Source organism: Kogia breviceps, chromosome 11 (genome assembly GCF_026419965.1).
Source record: "Kogia breviceps isolate mKogBre1 chromosome 11, mKogBre1 haplotype 1, whole genome shotgun sequence".
Classification (NCBI taxonomy): domain Eukaryota; kingdom Metazoa; phylum Chordata; class Mammalia; order Artiodactyla; family Physeteridae; genus Kogia; species Kogia breviceps.
This window is the reverse complement of record NC_081320.1, coordinates 77,755,545-77,775,399: the sequence shown is the minus strand read 5'-3', so window position 1 is coordinate 77,775,399 and position 19,855 is coordinate 77,755,545. Positions and strand designations below refer to the sequence as shown.

Sequence of the window (19,855 nt, the reverse complement as noted above, 5' to 3'; positions counted from 1 at the left end):
TCACATTCCAGTCCGGGCACACTGAAGGTCTTTGACAGAGTCAGATTGTGTTGATTGAACTGACACATTGGTTTTTCCTGGGACAGCACCCTGTGTACATCTTAAGAGCCTTATACAACATTTCTCAAACTTGCCTGAACATATGAACCACTTCCAAGGTGCTTGTTAAAATATAGCTCTTCATGGGACTTCCCTGGTGGCGCAGTGGTTAAGAATCCACCTGCCAATGCAGGGGACACGGGTTCGAGCCGTGGTCCGGGAAGATCCCACATGCCTTGGAGCAGGTAAGCCCGTGCGCCACAACTACTGAGCCTGCACTCTAGAGCCCACAAGCCACAACTACTGAGCCTGAGTGCCACAGCTACTGAAGCCCGCGCACTTAGAGCCCATGCTCCACAACAAGAGAAGCCACCACAATGAGAAGCCCATGCACCGCAACCAAGAGTAGCTCCTGCTTGCCGCAATTAGAGGAAGCCCGCACGCAGCAACAAAGACCCAACGCAGACAAAAGTAAAATAAATAAATTTTAAAAATATATATATATAGCTCTTCAGCCCAGCCTGCAGAAATTCAGGGTCTGGTGAGGGTGGTGATTATGGGTACGTTTGGAAGAAACTGCCCCTGACAGAGGCAGGTTGTTAATCTTTGTAGCTCCAGATATTTTCCTGTCTTACATCCAAGTACAAACAGAACAGAGACTAAAAGGGCATTTACCAAGGCCTAGAGGCCAGTGTTGTGATTTAACAGGGGGCTGGGTGCCAGAAGGAACCTTAGAGGTGAGTGTTACTGAGGGCTGCAGACGAGGGCCAGGTGGAATTGAGCTTGCTGAGGAACAGATGCTTTGCATCTGACTGCGAGTGCTCAGGAAAGTAGGTGTAATTATTATTAGACTTAACTACTTTAACTGTTTTAGAAAGGATAATACTGGGAATTTAAAGCATTTATTTAAGCTTTAATAAATATTCTTTGCACTCTTATAATACTTGCAGACTGTAAACAGACTGACTCTTCTCATTTCCTAATCTTTTGAGACAAGATAATAAAGGAGAACTTCTAAGTATTGCCTTAAATACTAAGCAGGGTCCCCCTGGAGAGGTTGTGGGAGAAGGTTGGAGGTGGGTGGCGTCTGGGGAAGGCACGAGAGATTGTGCATCTCCCAGTTCTCAGGCGGCGATTGTGGAGCCCCGAGGCTCCTCAGACCTTTCAGAGTGTCCAGGGTCACAGCTGTCTTCACAATACTGAGATACTATTTATCTTGTCACTGTGTTGATACTGAATCAGCAGAAGCAATGGGGGGTCAAACTGTTGGCCCCTTAACTGGAATCAAGGTTAGGACACCGTACTGTGCTGGTAGTCATCCTGTGCTTCACCACCACGAGTTTTTAGCTTAAAAAAAAAAAAGAAAAGACAGTTTTGTTTTTTTGTTTTTAAATTTATTTATTTTTTGGTTGCATTGGGTCTCTTAGAGGCAACACGTGGTATCTTCGTTGTGGCACACAGGATCTTTCGTGTGGCACACGGGCTTCTCTCTAGCTGTGGCGCACGTGCTCCAGAGTGCATGGGCTCAGTAGTTGTGGCACGCAGGCTCTCTAGTTGTGGCACGCTGGCTCTAGAGTACGTGGGTTCAGTAGTTGCGGCATGAGGGTTTAGTTGCCCCGTGGCATGTGGGATCTCAGTTCCGCAACCCGGGATTAAACCCATGTTTCCCTACATTGGAGGGCGGATTCTTAACCACTGGACCACCAGGGAAGTCCCAAGACAGTTTTGTTTATGAACGTCTTTGATAAAGCAGAAAATATTATTTTATTAAGTCTTCATCCTTGACAGCCTGCTTTTTAATATTCTACGTGATGTACTGGGAAGTACTTGTGAAACACTTGTGCTGCGTGCTGAAGTACAGTGGTTGTCTCAAGAAAAGCTAAGCGAGCTGCTTTTCCCAGGAAACACTGTTTTTACTAAGAACTATTGACAGACTGTGGGTATTCATACTTGGATATTTGGCAGAAATTTTCTCAGAAATGAATGAAGTGAGCTCATCACTTCTAGGAAAATAATTGACAGTATTTCTTACCAGTGATAAAATTTTGAGCTTTTAAGAAAAAAAAATGAGACTTTTAGAAATCTTTTATATGCAGTTATGAATTTGACAGCTTTCCAATACTTCAAGTACTGGGCTGAGAGTTTTCTTATGAGATTATTGGTGAAATTAAGGCATATAATTTTTAATATTATATGAAATATGTCAACATTTGTAAATCTGTACATTTTCCAAATGACTAATGCATGATGTGAAAAATCAAGCATGGGTAAAAAGATCCATTCAAAGTTCAAGATACATCAGTGAGAAGTTTTTTGTTTTTTGTTTTTTGTTTTAGACCAGTGGATTTTACTGTAACAGAGTATTTAATGTAACAGGGAAACATTCATTGATAGAATTTCAAATTCCACATTGCAGGTAACTTTAAGAAGCTACCACATTTTGAATTTTGATGTAGTATCAAAGAATAATATGCATAATTAACTGAAAAAGCTGTTAACATACTTCTCCCTTTTCCAACTACCTATCTGTGTGAGGCCAAATTTTCTTCATAAATTTCAACCAAAACATCATATTGCAACAGATTGACTACAGGAGCTGGTGTGAGAATCCAGCTGTCATCTATTAAGCCAGACATTAAAGAGAGTTGCAAAAATGTAACACATTGACAGTTTTGGGGTTTTTTTTTTTTTTTTTTATACTTTTTTCTTTGTGCGACTCAGTTTGCAGGTTCTCAATTCCCTGACCAGGAATTGAACTCGGGCCCGCAGCAGTGGAAGCTCGGAGTCCTAACCACTGGGCAGCCAGGGAATTCCCAAGACATTGCCAATCTTTTCAAGACTTTTTTTTTTGGGTGTGTGGGGGGATATAGTTATTTTTCATAAATCATATTATGTATGTTAATGTAATAGATACATTATTTTCTTTTAGAATGGATTAATAAATATTTAAATTTTATTCAGTTTTCATTTCTAATGTGATAAATATTGATAGATGATAGCCCACACAAACAAAAAGCTCTTTGGAGTCCCTCAATAATTTATAAGAGTTTAAAGAGGTCCTATAACATTGTAAAGCAACTATACTCCAATAAAAATTAATTTAAAAAATAAATATAAAGAGGTCCTGAAACGAAATGGTTTAAGAACTGCTAAGGTGTGACTAAGGGGAATGTTCCAAGATCCTTGTCTGGGCTTCCTTGAAGCCTCCCTCTTTATGTTTGTCTCTTCTGTCTGGAATTATAAAAGACATCTAGGCTCTCCTAGCCCCCATTAGTAGACCCAGCTCCTACCAGCCAACACATAAGTCTTTGGAACAGGAAATAGTGATCAAAGATCTTCTTGGCCAGGCCACACCCTGACTCCCATATTATGGGATTAGGTGGGAAAAACCCAGTTAATTAGAGTTCTCAGTATTTTTCCAGTGAGAAACTGCTTTTTATTTTCACATCTCTGATCATTTCCACTTAGGAAGTAAGGTGGGTTTTTTTGTTTGTTTTTTGTTTTCATTTATTTATTTATTTTTGACTGTGTTGGGTCTTTGTTTCTGTGCGAGGGCTTTCTCCAGTTGCGGCGAGCAGGGGCCACTCTTCATCACAGTGCACGGGCCTCTCACTGTCATGGCCTCTCCTGTTGCGGAGCACAGGCTCAGTAGTTGTGGCTCACGGGCTTAGTTGCTCTGCAGCATGTGAGATCTTCCCAGACCAGGGCTTGAACCCGTGTCCCCTGCATTGGCAGGCAGATTCTTAACCACTGTGCCACCAGGGAAGCCCAGGAGGTGAGGTTTTAATGAAGCTGTCAACTTAGTGTTTGGAATCAGACAGGCTCAGTTATTTCATAGCTTTAAACTTTGGGCAAGCCATTTTAAAAAAAATAAACGCATGAATGAATGAATGAATGAATAGCTGAGTTGGGTCTTTGCTGCCGTGCATGGGCTTTTTCTAGTTGCGGTGAGCAGGGGCTACTCTTCGTTGCAGTGCACGGGCTTCTCATTGTGGTGGTTTCTCTTGATGTGGAGCATGGGCTCTAGGTGCGTGGGCTTTGTTGCTCGGTGGCATGTGGGACCTTCCTGGACAAGGGCTCAAACCCTTGTCCCCTGCATTGGCAGGCGGATTCTTAACCACTGCGCCACCAAGGAAGCCTGTGCAAGCTATTTTTTTAATCTCTCTGATTCCCTGCAATTCCCTATACACAAGGTAAAACTGGATTAACAACAGGTTTAATGGTGTTGTTGATACTTAGTAGGTGTGTTAATAGGTTTTGATTCTCATTCCCCTTGTTCCTATTAGAAATTTTCTTGGGCTTGAGAGTTTGAGGTTGCAGTTAGCTTCACCACTCTGAATCACGGCTGAATGACTGCAGACTCCTGTCAGAGAGAGCAGTTCAGCCCAACTGTTGGATATATTTGATTAAGTACATATTTTTATAATAAATCCCACCCTCCTACACACATACACACACACACACACACGCGCACACATTGCACAAAAAAGCAAGGTGATTTGGCATATGATCAATCATACCTTTTAGATTATCAGCTAATTTCTACTTGGCTCTTCAGAAAGTGGATAAACACTTTGCTATCACGCAAGCAAGAAAGAATAGCCTTCAGTGAAAGTGTACGTCCTTAGGGACTAGCTCTTTCTTTTGAAGATATGTGTGCCCTACTTTTAGATACGAGCACATAAATAAAGTCTAAATCATACCAGACCTTGTTCGGAATTGTCCTTCTATACTAAATCATTCTCCATGTGCTAATTTTAAAATGTAGTCTTGATCTTCTCTAGTTTTTTGGAGGGGAAGTTCTTTCTCTACTGAAAACAGAGCATTGAAAAGAGAGGGCCCATCATTGTTTTCCAGGGCTTTATTCTTTTATTCCCCATTCCTTAGAGGTATCTCCTGACCTCTGGTACTGTGGCTCCTGGAAGGCTCGAGAGTCGTTATTGTCTGGGGTTAGAGAATCCATATGTACAAGCACGTTGTCTCAAAGGACACTCAAAGTATAAATGCTTTGCGATGGAGTTTGGGGAGAAAAAGGCATTAAAAGGGAGTCTTAAAACTTGAAAACAGTTTCATATCACAGTAGTTTATACATCATTAGGTCATCTTTGGTGTCTCCCAGCAGTTATCATACCTGGATTTTCTGTGACTTGGCTCTCCCCCCACCTCCTGACTGAGCCCTAGACTCTTCTTTACTCTTTACTCATCGTCTTTCCCGTTTATCCACATTTCTTCTGTCACCCTCCTATGTATACTCTGCTTCCTTTCAACTCTTAATGATTGGTCTAGGGTATATTCACTTCTCTCTCTCTCTCCATTTTTGATGTTACCATTTTCCCTTAAAGACAACTTCTCATACCAGTTTTAACGTATGACCAAGTGCCATGACTTTCACGTGTGAAATACATGAAATTTAGAAACTGGAGAGAGAAAATGGCAAGTGAAAGGGTAGGACACTGCTTTAGAGATCATTTACCTCAATTTCTGGGGATGTGTGAAACCTTACAAAGTGCCAGTTTGTCTCTGAGCTCACTGTTTCTGTCCATGTTCACACACACACATATACCCGGTAGAAGCTTGGGCTTGCTGTTCATTCAGTCCCATTCTCCTAGGACTTAATGTCCTGCCGTTGTCTTCCAGACTGCTTTGGTACAGTTTGCCCCTGAGGAGTGAACCTGATACTTGTGTTGGGCTAATGGTACCTGAAACTAGCAACCTCCTCAAATGCTTGAAATTAAACAAAATACTCTTTTGATAAAGCCATATACTCAGAGTGTTTGGAGTGCAAAAGATCATTTCGAAAATCATTTCATAGATGAGTGCCTTTGTGTTTAAATAACGTGCTTGTTAGAGGTTGACCTAGAACAGCATGCAGGCCATTTCACCTATCAGCACTCTTTCTCTTGTAGAGGATTCCAGTTCATTTGACTATAATGGGATTATTCCAGAATGAGTCACTAGAAATAATCCTGCTCTGAAAAACCTAGAGATGAATTGTAAATAAGTCCCTGTATTTGGAGTGAGTTAGCAAATAAGAGAGTATTTTGAATTCAGTAGAGGAAATAGACAAATTAATTTGATGTTCTTGGTTTTATTGGTAGGTGAATCTTTAGGTGGTTGTCATATTTAAGGTAGGAAGAAGTATATTCTGTGCAGGAGTGAAAATAGGTTAGAATTCTGTTTTTATTTTTATTTTTATTTATTTATTTATTTATTTATTTATTTGTGGTACGCGGGCCTCTCACTATTGTGGCCTCTCCCATTGCGGAGCACAGGCTCCGGACGCGCAGGCTCAGCGGCCATGGCTCACGGGCCCAGCCGCTCCGCGGCATGTGGGATCCTCCCAGACCGGGGCATGAACCCGTGTCCCCTGCATCGGCAGGCGGACTCTCAGCCACTGCACCACCAGGGAAGCCCAGAATTCTGTTTTTAATCTTTATCATACACATGGTCTATTTGAGTTCTTATAAAGCATGGCTGTACTTGTACAGGGGCTTATTTATGGTATCAGCTTCAAATAAGTGTTCATTCCCTGTTCTCTCCGGTGGTCTCTGACATTTTGGAGGATATCTGAGAGTACCAGAGACACTCTGAGATCATCTAAAAGTGTCTGAGATTATCTGAAATACATAATAAATCTGTTTATTAATAAATCAGGAAGTATTTACTGAGCACTGATTAATACGTTTTAGCTAGATGCAGTAAGTACAGCAAACAGCATGAGTTTTATTTGAAAATCAGATGTCTTGCATGTAATTAAGACTTCATAAAAGTAAATGTTGGGATGTTGCTTTTGGCTTTTAATTATTAAATAAGCATTATTTATTTTTTCTTTGCAAAGGAAGAAAAAGAACTTGATAAAAGGGAAAAGTTGCCCCCTTAATGAAATAATTCAGTGAACCTTCTATTTATGTATTGTAACCATATGTATTTAGCCAGAAGTTTTTCTTCTCTTCTCTCTCTCCTACAGCTGAGTAGCTTTGGGCAGAAGCAGGCAACCTTTTTGCTATTAAGTTTCTCTGAAGTAAGGCCAGAAAGCTTTAAAAATATTTTGATCAAGATGGTTTAGGAGTCTGGTTATGACTCAATTTGTTCTGACTGATTTGATTGAATAACATCTTGGATTGTCAAAGAAGTGATGTAATGAGTGTTTCTCATTCTGCAGGATATTCTTAGACTAACAAATATATCTCCCACCTATTATAATATAGAGAACTTCCCTTCTCCCCCAGTTGAGGAGCAGTTCCCCTGCTCAGCAACTGGTCTCCTCTTACTTGTAGTGGGATTTGTTAGATTCTTGTCCTTTTCTTTCTCCTGAGGAAGTTTGAACTTGCTACCTCTTATTTTTTTTGTTGTTGTTGAAATTTTCAATTTTAATTTCATAAAAACTTGAAAAAAATTTCAAACTTACAGAAAAGTTTTAAGTACAGGACCAACTGTCTTTTGTATCCTGAAGTTTTGGAAAGTAAGTTGCGAACATAGTGCTTCATCATCCTCAAATACATGGACGCTCTCCTACATAACTGCAGTATGTGCATTAACATCAGAAAATTAACATTGACGTATTGTTGCCATCTAGTCCTTATAAGACAGGCCTGTGAAAACGAGTCAATTGCCAAAAAAAAGAAAATTTGAGTGCTGCATTATGCAAAAGTCACGATAATTCACAGTTGAGAGGTCTCCGTATAAAACAGAAAAAACATATATGCATACTGTATGGCAAATGAGGAGGCAGGTGAAGATGATCGCGGTAATGGGACTGCTGTCTGTGTATTTGCCTAGGACTCCGGAGCGTCTGCATTCACTTTGATGCTGAATGTGTGGGGTCTTGTGATGACTCATCATGTGACTGCTAGTTAGTGCCAGCCTTTGGCTTTGCATTTGGACCTGGTACCTTTTCTCAGAGTCAGCCATCTTGGTCTTGTTGGCCTGCTTCTTGATGTAGCCTCTTCGATCGAGTTCAGTTACTTAGTACAAAGCGCAGGTATTTCAGACCAGCAGAGGGATTCCTCAGTGCACGCAGGGTGAAGCTGTCACCTGCACCTTAAGGGTGCTCTCACGTGAATGAACGTCCTGCCCTGTGTCTCTCTTGCCGAAGAGTAAGAGAACTCACCCTCTGTGATCACATGGACACATGCTTTGATTTCACTTTATTCGTTAGAAAATTCCTAAATGAAGTTCGTCATGTAGTTTTTCTCTGATTTATGTTAGAAAGTGCCGTTGTCACAGTGACAGTTTGACTGTGAAATAGATATGCTGAAGAACAGTTTTTCTTAGAAAAAAGTTAAAAGGCTGATTAATAAGTCTAGTTCTGGGCTTCCCTGGTGGTGCAGTGGTTGAGAGTCTGCCTGCCGATGCAGGGGACATGGGTTTGTGTCCCCGTCCGGGAGGATCCCACATGCCGTGGAGCGGCTAGGCCTGTGTGAGTCATGGCCACTGAGCCTGCGTGTCCGGAGCCTGTGCTCCGCAACGGGAGAGGCCACAGCGGTGAGAGGCCCGTGTACCGCAAAAATAAAAATAAAAAAAAAATAAGTCTAGTTCTTTGAAAGAACTATTATAGGAAACCTCAATTTAAAAAACTATTTTCCTGGTAAGTTTTAAATGTACAGATTTACATAAATTTTGATTAATTTAAAAGTTTTTAAACATTTAAAGAAATTCAAGGACTTCCCTGGTGGCGCTGTGGTTAAGAATCTACCTGCCAATGCAGAGGCCAAGGGTTTGATCCCTGGTTTGGGAAGATCCCACATGCCGCGGAGCAACTAAGCCCACATGCCACAACTACTGAATCCATGTGCCGCAACTAATGAAGCCCACATGCTCTAGGGCACGAGTGCTGCAGTTACTGAGCTTGCACGCTGCAACTACTGAAGCCTGCACTCCTAGAGCCCGTGCTCTGCAATTAGAGGAGCCACTGCAATGAGAAGCCCACGCACTGCAATGAAGAGTAGCCCCCGCTCACTGCAACTAGAGAAAAGCTTGTGCGCAGCAACGAAGACCCAATGCAGCCAAAAGTAAAAAAAAAGAAAAAAAATTAAAAAGAATGAAATTCAAGAAAAAAATTCACATATCCCATCACCATATCAAAGTAACTTGTGTTCTTTATTGTTTATATGTGTTTGTATAACTTGCAATAAGAATCTTGTTTATATTAAAAAGTTATTGCACATATAGATTCTGATTATGATATATGCTCTTAAGGCTCTTGCAGACCAATTTGAAGATAAGACTACGTCTGTATTGGAACGTCTGAAGATTTTCTATTGCTGTCAAGTGCCACCTCATTGGGCCATTCAGGTATTTTTGTTGTTGTTGTCATTGGGTATGGAAAATACTTCGCATTTGAAAGATAAACGCATTAGATGTTTATGATTGAGTTTTCAAACATTTCAGTGAAAAGAATAAAAGTATCTAGCTGAGTATTGCCAGTTACTTCAAACTGCTATTTGACTAAAGTGATATTAGACTTTTATAACATTAAAAAAAAATTTAAACTAGATTAACTAGAACCACAGAAGTCTTCATTTTCAATGTTTAAAAGCCCTTTAAGGACCTTCTGCTAAAGAATGAGCCTTTTAAGCAAGTTGTGTACAAAATGTAAAGGAAAGCATTTATTCGATACTTGATATTGTGAGATACCCTTAACTATTATCCTCTTTCTAATGCTATGAGAATACCTCGTTTAGCTCCCACGCCATGGTTCTGCTGTGTAAGAGGCGTCGGTTCTCTATTTTGTAAAATTTTAAGCACTGAAGGCCACTTAAGATATGTGGTCCAGTTTCTTAATTCTACAGAAAAGAAAATTGAGGCCCAGTGCAATTAACTACACTTTTCCAGTGTTGATCATATAGCTGTTCATGAACTACATCTCTAGTTTCCCAACTTTTAGTCTAGTTTACCTCCTATCCTGTATCTCCATTGGGTTGTAATTATACCAAATAATAACAGCCAGCTTTTACTGCACATTTATTATGAGGTACACATTTTATTCTGCCTTTCACACACATTGTCTTATTTCATTGCAACAATTTTGTGAAATGGCCCCGTTTTACAGATGTGAAAGCTATGGTGCAGAGTGACTTAGTGGAGTTAAGTGATGCTAGCCAGGAATTTCTTGATGATTTAGTAACTATTGTCATTTTAACCAGCTTCCTGTCCTCTCTTGTGGATTATGCACATAGGTAGTGATTTAGAATTATAAATGCCAACCCACAATTCAATGACTCAGAATCTCCATCATAAGATTTCTTAGAGAGTAGGTTATATTCTTAAGCGCAGGGTAAATGAGGGGGTTTATTACACATTGGGATTCATTTTATCTATTGAAGGCATCTCAATAAAACATAGGCACAAAAAAAGCTTTGTTATATCATCTCAGAAGGAGTAGCTTCTTCATCAGGAAGGTGTTAAAAACTGGAACTTTTTGGCATGTTTTTAACCCTGATCTGCTTTGTACCATGTGATTTGTGGTGTGTAAACATCTCAGACTGTTATTAGGACAAAACATGTCTGTTGAGGGTGCAGCTGTTACTCTGTTTCTGAACGGAAGCATTAGGAAAATTAAATACTTTTCAAATAAATTTAGAATATAGGCTAAGTTTATTTTAAATGCTTAGGAAGCTGTGGATTTTAGGATATTTGGGCAGTTAGATAAACATCCTCTTTCATTAAGAAATTAAATCATTTTTCTTTCATAATAGGGAGTAACCATATCTTTATGTATTATTTTTAAAGATCAAGAAATAACAGCATAGTTTATTATAAAAAGAGAATTCATCTTTACTGCTAGTTAAAGATCATATCAGCTTAGATGTCATAACTTTCTTCATCTATTAAATGAAAAGATTAAACTACTTACTAGATGAGCATTAAGATTTATTCCAGCTCCCACATGCTATGTTCAGGTTTTGAAAATGTCCAACCACATATTCTAAAGTAGCCAAATTCTCCTGTATTTCATGGGATACAGAAGAATTGGACCATCCCTTTTATTTATTTCGATAATATGTTAGCTTATAATTTTTAGGCATATTTCATTTTACTTTCTAAGTTTGTTAGTCCTGCATATCCCATGTCCATTAGCCTCTTAACTCTTAAATATATTGAATTTTGAAACCAGACCTTATTCAAGAGCCTCACCTACTTTTTAAACCTTTTTAATATTGTTTTTCTTTTCGTGCAGGTTGGACCACTTATAATATACAGTATGTTTATTTTTGAATATATTCAACCTTCACTCACCTTACCACAGTTTGCACCCTTTTATCTGCCAAGGACTGGGAAATTAGTAGCGAAGTTTTTTAGGATGTGCTTAAAATAAATTAGTGTTTTCATTTTCCTCAGCTATATGCCCAGAAGTGGAATTACTGGATCATATGGTAGTTCTATTTTCAGTTTCCTGAGGAACCTCCATACAGTTTTCTGTAGTGGCTGCACCAGTTTACATTCCCACCAACAGTGCACAGGAGTTCCCTTTTCTCCATGCTGTCAGCAACACTTATCTCTTGTCTTTCTGATAATGGCCATTCTAACTAGAGTTTTAAAAGTTGATTTATTGGATATCAGCTTTACAACAGAGATTGTCGTATATAGAATCTCTAGGTAATGAAGAAATACAGATTTTGCCTTTTAAGTTCTGAATTCTTGGGAAAAAATTGATATATTGAGTGTTTTGAACAGTTCCTAAATTGTTTTTTAATTCCTTACCCCCTCTAAAGAGGCTTGCTAAAGTAAAGGTAAGTATTGAATGATTGCAAATTTCTAATTAGTAGAGGTTGAATTATAGAAATTAGGCATTTAATACAGTAAGCAGATGCTTAAAATGGCAGATTGGATATACCTACAAGTGGAACAGGAATCTGTCTTCGTGAAAAGGATTGTTCATTATTTTAACTTGATTTTCTAGCGCCAGCTTGCAAGTTTACTCTTTGAGTTGGGATGCACCAGTTCAGCCCTTCAGATATTTGAGAAGCTAGAAATGTGGGAGGATGTTGTCATTTGTTATGAAAGAGCTGGCCAGCATGGGAAGGTATGTAATCATAAAATTCTGTGTACTGGCCAGGGCCTTTCATCTTTGAGCATCTTCTCACTTGTTTTTTAAGCCTACTTTTGCCAACGATTCATTTATATTCCTTTTTTCACTTTTTTCCCCAGAAATCTTTTTAATGTTTTCTCTGATTTCCGTTGGGGCAGATTATTTTGTCTGCATGTGTATGTGTATATAAAAGAGAAAAGCAAGGCCCAAAACTGATATAGTATTTGATGTTTGTGAATAAATAATGAAAGCTTTAAACATATTGCAAGTTGTGATCTCTTTCCTTTATTAACTCTCCTTCTGTAGACAACTTCAAAATGAACTATTAGGAACTATTTTAAGCACCACTGTGTTGCCTTAAGATCAGAGGCTGTGGGTCTGAAGGAAGGTTACCTAGGAGGGAGGGCAACTGGCTCAACCTGTAGAAAATACAAAGGGTGTGACAGCCCACCCTGCCTTGGGGCAGAAGAGTTGTCAAGTGTGTAATGCACATTTAATTCCACCCTTAAGTTGGGTCAAGAGAGAAAATGTTGCCATATTTGCATCTTATTAATCTATTGTTTTTTCCCTCATAAATGAAAAGAATTTTTAAAGAATAAAGGACTACGCAGTGTGTGTATGTTCAATGGACACATTGAAATCATTTGTTAATTTTGGATTAAAATTTTAAATGGCTAAATTTCTATCGTAAATGTAGTACACAGGCAGAGTAAAACCCACAAATTGGATCATTTGTGTCTACAGCCAGCCTTTTGCTGTCACTCTGAAAAAGAGAAATGGTGGTACATGTGTGTCTGTTTCTTAATACCTTTCTCAGTGTGTGTATTTTAGACTAATAGTAAAAGTTACGTTCCTTTCACTAATCACTAATGTCAGTGAAGGTCTTTGAATTGTATTGGGTTAAGGAGAGACTACCATGGTGATAACATTTTACTGTAGAAGATTATAGAATTATAATATCTTCATCCTGGGAAAGGGCTCCATAATCATCCATTCCATTTTCCTCCTTTTCCAGGTAAGGAAAGGAGTCTCTAACGATTCGGGTTAGGTCACAAAGCTAGTTATTGATTAGTAACTTAAGAGACCACATGACGTAGTGGTTAAAAGCATAGCCCAGACTGCCTGGATTCAAAACCTAACCTTGGCACGTGCTAGCTTTGTGATATTGGGGCAGGTTACTCAAACACCCCCCAGCCCCCAAGCCTCAGTTTCCTCATCTAGAGGCACATTATCTATCTACCTTACAGGTTTTCGTGACATAATGTATGTAAACTACATAGAATGGTGCTTTCCTCATAGTGCTGTCTGAGTGTTTGCTGCTGTTACTGATTCTAAGATGTAATGTTTTTCACATTTTAACGTCTTTGAATTTGGAATATATCTATCGCTTGATGGCATCTGTCGGTCGCTGTCAGTCACGTGGCCATTTGGCCAGGTTGTAATTGCTTGTGCTTGTACAAGTTTAGTTGTAGCTATATTTAGTATAATCATTTCAATTGAGTTATGTGCACGACGTCAGCTCTACATATGTTGGGTTTAATTGCCATTTAAGATATCTTCAAAAAGATTCCTTTATGATATGGTGTTGAAACACAAAGTTATTGAGCACACAGTAAAGGACCAAAACAAAGTCAAGAGATGTAATTTAGCATTAGTGAAGTAAACATGTGCCATTGGCAAAATCATCACAGTTCCATTTACTTTTCTTTAATAACACTAAATGCTTTATGGCAGCCAAGAAAGGAAGACATCCCAAAGTAAATGAAACTGTGTTTTGTACTGAGATCTGTGCAAAGATGGTTGCCATTTAAAATATCAAGCGGGCTTCCCTGGTGGCGCAGTGTTTGAGAGTCTGCCTGCCGATGCAGGGGACACGGGTTCGTGCCCCGGTCTGGGAAGATCCCACATGGGAGCGGCTGGGCCCGTGAGCCATGGCCGCGGAGCCTGCGCGTCCGGAGCCTGTGCTCTGCAATTGGAGAGGCCACAACAGTGAGAGGCCCGCGTACCACAAAAAAAAAAAAAAATTGTCAAGCAGTGTATTGAAGGCAGGAAAAATTGCCAAATTTTTCTGAATAGATTTTAAAAATATCAAAGCACTGAGGCTGATGTGATTCATCCAAGGCATTGTGTCATAATTTAATTGAAAGCGTTTTTTCTTTATTAGTTAAGAGTTAGTCTTACAATTGATGGCATCTCAAATTTGATGAAATATAGTATTATGTTACTTCAGGGACTTAAGTATTTTTTTCAGTGCCCATTGTCTGGCACACAGGCAGTACTCAGATATTTGTTTAACAAAGAAATGAATGGATGAATGAATGGTATCTTGACTCCCAGGATACCATTGATGTAGTTCCCATTGCATCATTGTTCACGTCGGTCAGTGAACAAATAAATAATATCTGTACATAAAATATGGAAGTTTTTGAAATAGTGATTTTTGAAATAATTAAGCAAGTTGGTGAATCACAAATACCCAAAGCACATTTTGAAATATTAAATTTATTTATTTTTAGAAAGTATGGGAAATAAAGACTTTCTCTTATTGTAAAATTAAAAATATAATGAGTCCATTCCTTTGGATGGATGGACTATGGAATGGATTTGACTATGTTTCCTAAAGTAGTTGTGGTATTATTATTTTTTAGATTTGCACATAACCTTGTAAGAAATGTCTTATAATAATGATAAATTCCTACGTTTTTAATCACTCTATAAAATGTGCATATTTTAATTTTTAGGAATATATAGTCATTTACTTTGTGTCAAGTCTTTTGTGAGTTACAGCCAAACATCCTTCAAAATCTTGATTTTAGCTTTTTATTTGACACATAAAAGACTTCCCTGGTGGCGCGGTGGTTGGGAGTCCGCCTGCCGATGCAGGGGACATGGGTTCGTGCCCCGGTCCGGGAAGATCCCACATGCCGCGGAGCGGCTGGGCCCGTGCGCCATGGCCGCTGAGCCTGCGCATCCGGAGCCTGTGCTCCGCAGCGGGAGAGGCCACAACAGTGAGAGGCCCGCGTACCGCAAAAAAAAAAAGACTTCCCTTACCTGTTTTTCTTATGCTGTATTTACAGATCAGCTTAATCATAGACCCTAAAAACGTTTGCATCAAGTTGGAAGCAAATGTTTTATTTCTGAAACAGCTAAGGTTCTTTTAGTATTTGGTTGTGTGCCAGTAGTTGTCACCACATTTTGATTTAAGTAGAAGTTTGTAAAATTTTAATCCTTGCGTTTAGTGCTTAATGGCATAATTTATTTTTAAAAGGAAAATTCGGAAAAGTATCTAAGTCTAATTATTGTGCTCCGGTGCTCATGTTTGCACCCCACTAGTAAGATCTCAGACTTTCTAATTTAGAAACTACCTACAGAAATTCTTGTTATTTAATGACCACTGGCAAAATAGCTAAGATTAGTTTTGCTTGACCTTGGGGTCAGAACTGGTTCTCATCTGCTAGCATTTAATTTTTTAAAGTTATTTGGCACACTGACTGCAGTTTCCCCAAGGCTTTTCTATAACAAAATTTTTATTTTGTTGCTCAGATTGGGTCCATAAGTGAAAAGACAAAGACTGAGCAGGCGTAAGCTGCCTGGAGAGGGCAGAGGGGAAGGAAGTGGAGAGATTCAGGTTGGGACCTCTCTTATTTTCTCTTTTTTCTAGGAAACAAGGCTTACCTGAGATGCAGAGCCTTATCTTTCATTATGCTACAGTTGCAGATCATTGTAGCCTTTGGACTTTAACCTTTTTTTCCTTTAAATTCCCAAGTAAATCTTTTATTTCTAAAACAGCTGAGATTCTTTTTAACATTTGGTTGGGGTTTGGGGTTTTTTTCTTCTAAGATAGTTTCTTTATATGATTTAAGAGAGTTCCCACGTGTTCTTTTCTCACACTACAGTCGAGCAAGCTTCCCAAAAGGCAAATCTGATCATGTTCTGACTCTTCAGGAACTTCCCTGTGTCTCCAGGATTAACTGAGAGCTCTTTAGAGTGAATGGTCTTTACTTCGTGATCTGACTCCTGCTTACCTTGCTAACTGCATTGTCTACCTATACTTTTCGGTTTTGTTTTTTTTTTTTTTTGCGGTACGCGGGCCTCTCACTGTTGTGGCCTCTCCCGTTGCGGAGCACAGGCCCCGGACCGCGCAGGCTCAGCGGCCATGGCTCATGGGCCCCGCCGCTCCGCGGCATGTGGGATATTCCCAGATCGGGGCACGAATCCACGTCCCCTGCATTGGCAGGCGGACTGTCAACCACTGCGCCACCAGGGAAGCCCAACCTACTCTTTAAAAAAAAAAAAAAATTATTTATTTATTTTGGCAGCACCGGCTCTTAGTTGTGGCATGTGGGGTCTTTGTCGCCGCACATGGGATCTTAGTTGCGGCATGCGGGATCTAGTTCCCTAACCAGGGATCAAACCCGGGCTTACTGCATTGGGAGCACCGAGACTTAACCCCTGGACCACCAGCGAAGTCACTACCTACTCTTTTATCTCCGCTTTGTCCCCCTTTGTACTCACTCATCCAGGTTGTGCCCAAAGTTCTGGTAGGACTAAACTACTTATAATTCTTGATTTTTCAATATTGTTTGACCTCAGAACCTTTGCACATGCTGTTGTCTATCTAGAACTTGTCCTCCTTCAGCTCACTCCTTATTCTTCAGATGTCTCTTGGGTGATTGCTTCCTACAGTGTACTTTCCCTGAAATCTCCCTTGAAGATTTGGTGCTATTCTCCTGTGTGCTCCTACAACACCCAGTAGTGCTCTTATCCTTCATGTGCTGGCTTAGCTCACCTGCTAAACTGTAAGCTGTTTAAGAACCAGACTTGTGTCTATATTATTTATAGCTGTCTCGCCAACACTTAGCACAGGCCTGGAGCCTAGGGAGAACTTAAATATATTTGCTGAATGAATGACTAGTAGGTGTTCATAGAATAGTGATTGCATTGAAGCAAATCTCCAAGTAGACACTCCTTATGGACTTTACATGTGGTGAAAGATACCTCTCCAACCCCTGCTATATATTTTCTCTCCAAAAACAAATTATGAGGTCTCACCCCTCCCATTTCAAACTTTAAATTTTAGGAATAGAAATAGGAGCCTTCAAGAACTTTTAATTTTGCTCTGCAGATACTGTGAGCATGCTTTTATTATGCAATGCAATTTTGAGAGCCTTTTATGTACTACATTCTTTATAGAATTATTTTATCACTGTCATTTAATATTTGTAACAACCTACAAAGTATGAATCGTTTTTGCCACTCTCCTGATTAGCGTTAGTAAGTGGCAGATTTTGGAATCCAAGCTCAGCCCTTCCTTTCCTCTAAAGCCCACACTGCTTCCCCAGCACCTGCCCCCCATCCTGGTTGTTGTTAATCCCTTAAAATTTGATGGTCAGTTTGTAAGTTAAAACCTGTTGTGTTCACTTGAATGAGGAAGATAGGCAAAACAACTGAAAATATAACTTGGTGTACAAATAGGAGGTGATCGGCTAATTGGATAACAAGGGCTGTTTTTAATTATTCTGTTTTATCTTGGACCTGGAATATTTATGTTGGCAGGGACCCTTTGAAAAATGAAGCCAGAGCGTGGTGCAGTTACACACATAAATGGAAAGAGCAGTCAGTGAATAGTTGGCTCAGTCAGAGAGTGAATAAGACTAGGCATCACCCCACGGAAACGGGGAGTGAGCGACTGGGGTGAGATGAAGTGTTTTGTACTTTTCACCTCTCAGTTGCCTCTCACAGAACAAGAATGTAGGCTAGGGATAAACTGCCCTTCTGCTAGAAGGATTGTATGTGACAGCCGTAAGAGTACAAGGTTCTTTGGTGCTCTCTTAGTTCTGCCCTCTCGTCCCATTCACCGTGTCAAGGGCAATAGAGCACCTTTCCAGTGGTCCAGCTCCCTGTTTTTGAGAACCAGTCTCTGCAGTAGTAAAAATTAGAATCCATTTTCCTCTGTGCTTCAGAGGAAAAGACTGAGTTAGACTATGTCCAAAGTTGTTTGAGCTGTACACACAACACACACACACACACACACACACACACACACACACTTTCAAAAACCTGAAGCTATTGTCAGATGGCCAAATCTAATTCATAATATGACTTTAAATTCTTAGCCTGCCATTTATTGGTCCCCTTGGAGCAAACCTCTAGTTGTTAAGCCTAATTCTGTCATTTCTGTAGTCCTCAAATGCACTTGTTATAATTAGTACCATCTCTGGGTCTAGAGATCATTTCCCCACTTTCATTTTTTTGCCAGGAGAGCTTCCTGTAGTTGTTGGTCTACCAATTCCCCTACCTACACACTGACCAGATGCAGTGTCAGATGAGGGCCACTCTTATCGCACATTAGAATTTTTAATTCCTTCCGCTCATTCACAAAATCAAGGCCCAAATCGCAGCCAAGAAGGTCAGTTTGTTTTGATAATTCCTTCTGACTCAAGTAGGAATAATTTTCCTGAAACGTTTTTCTTTTTCTTTTTATTAGATACTGAACTGAACTTTCACCCATATTCTTTACCCCGAACCCAGGGCCTTGTCTCTGACAGGGTGCTTCCTGGAATCCTTGTGTGCTTAGGGTAGGGTCCCTGCTTCAAACCCGAATATCCCATATAACAGCTTGTAGAAAAATATACCTTCATAAATGTAAGTGAGTCCCAATATGGCATATTTTTTGCTATATTAACTTTTTTCTTGCATATATCTAAAATTCTCAGTTACCTCTCAACACTGGACTGTTTGATCAAAAGGTACATCACCAGGGTACGGAACTCAGGCTGTCAGTTTTGCTCCTCGGTATTTTTGGTCCTAACGAGAGTCACTTCTTAGGTGTGATCACTTGCGTGAGAAGGGCCTGTGAAATTCAGATTCTGCTGTACGACGTCTCTGTTTGCTAGGACTAACTTGTTGTGAGAGCATTCCTAATTTAATCATGCTCAGTGTTCATGTCAGCCAGAGCATGTCCCCAAAATGTTCTCCCTTCGTTCTCAATAGGAAGAATCTTTTATGTCTCTACTTAGAATCTGAAGCCCTTTGTGATTTCAGTGTTAGTTTCAGTTGAATTCATCCAACATTTATAGAGTACCTGCTGTGTGCTGGGCAATGGTATTCCAAAGATGAGAATGAGCAAAAAAGTTACCTCCAAGGAGCTGATAGTCTGATAGTGCAGATATTTGTGAGCAGAATACTTTAGTATAGTGTGACAGATGCTAAGGTGGAAGTGTGTAGATTCCAAGTTCTATTTGGCCAGCAAAATATTTCTCCCACTGCTATCCTTCTATAAAGCAACAGTCTACTCAGTTTGTATGTTGTACAGATTCTTTCTTTGAGATCTCCAGGGCCTCCTCCTGTGATTTTACACATTTTCATAAAAAACTGATGTTTGGCTGAAATCAGCCTCGAGTGGAAAAATTCAGCTTTAACCTTGTAGCATCAGTACTTTTCCCCTTTGTCCTCACTTCCTCCAGGCCTGTTACATGAACGCCTGTGTTACATAAACACCTGTTTAACAGTTGACAACAGCAATTCTTCTGTCTTTGGAGAAACTGTACACAGTTGACTAGTATGATTATTTATAGAAAATTTTAATGTTTCTAGAAGCTGTTTCAAGTTCCTTTCCTTCTTCCTAGTAGTGAAGCCTCAAGCATCTTGCTTTCCAATCTGGTTTTCCAGTGGAGGGATTGAGAAAAAACACAAACATTAGTTTCGGGCTTACTATGTGCCTGACAAAATGCTAGGTACATTTCACATCTAATTCTTCATCTTAATTTTTGTATATAAATTTGT

The 19,855-nt window shown here is 39.7% G+C and overlaps 1 protein-coding gene across 6 annotated transcripts in view; it reads left to right on the top strand.

Annotated features, from left to right (window-relative positions):
• Positions 1–19,855, top strand: part of TTC27 (tetratricopeptide repeat domain 27) — a 177,761-nt gene that overhangs the window by 87,301 nt on the left and 70,605 nt on the right. For all 6 annotated transcript variants that reach the window (XM_067007841.1, XM_067007840.1, XM_067007838.1 and 3 more), the window contains exons 11-12: positions 9,238–9,333; positions 11,942–12,064. In XM_067007841.1, the coding sequence (XP_066863942.1) occupies positions 9,238–9,333; positions 11,942–12,064 (219 nt within the window). The remainder of the gene's footprint in view (positions 1–9,237; positions 9,334–11,941; positions 12,065–19,855) is intronic.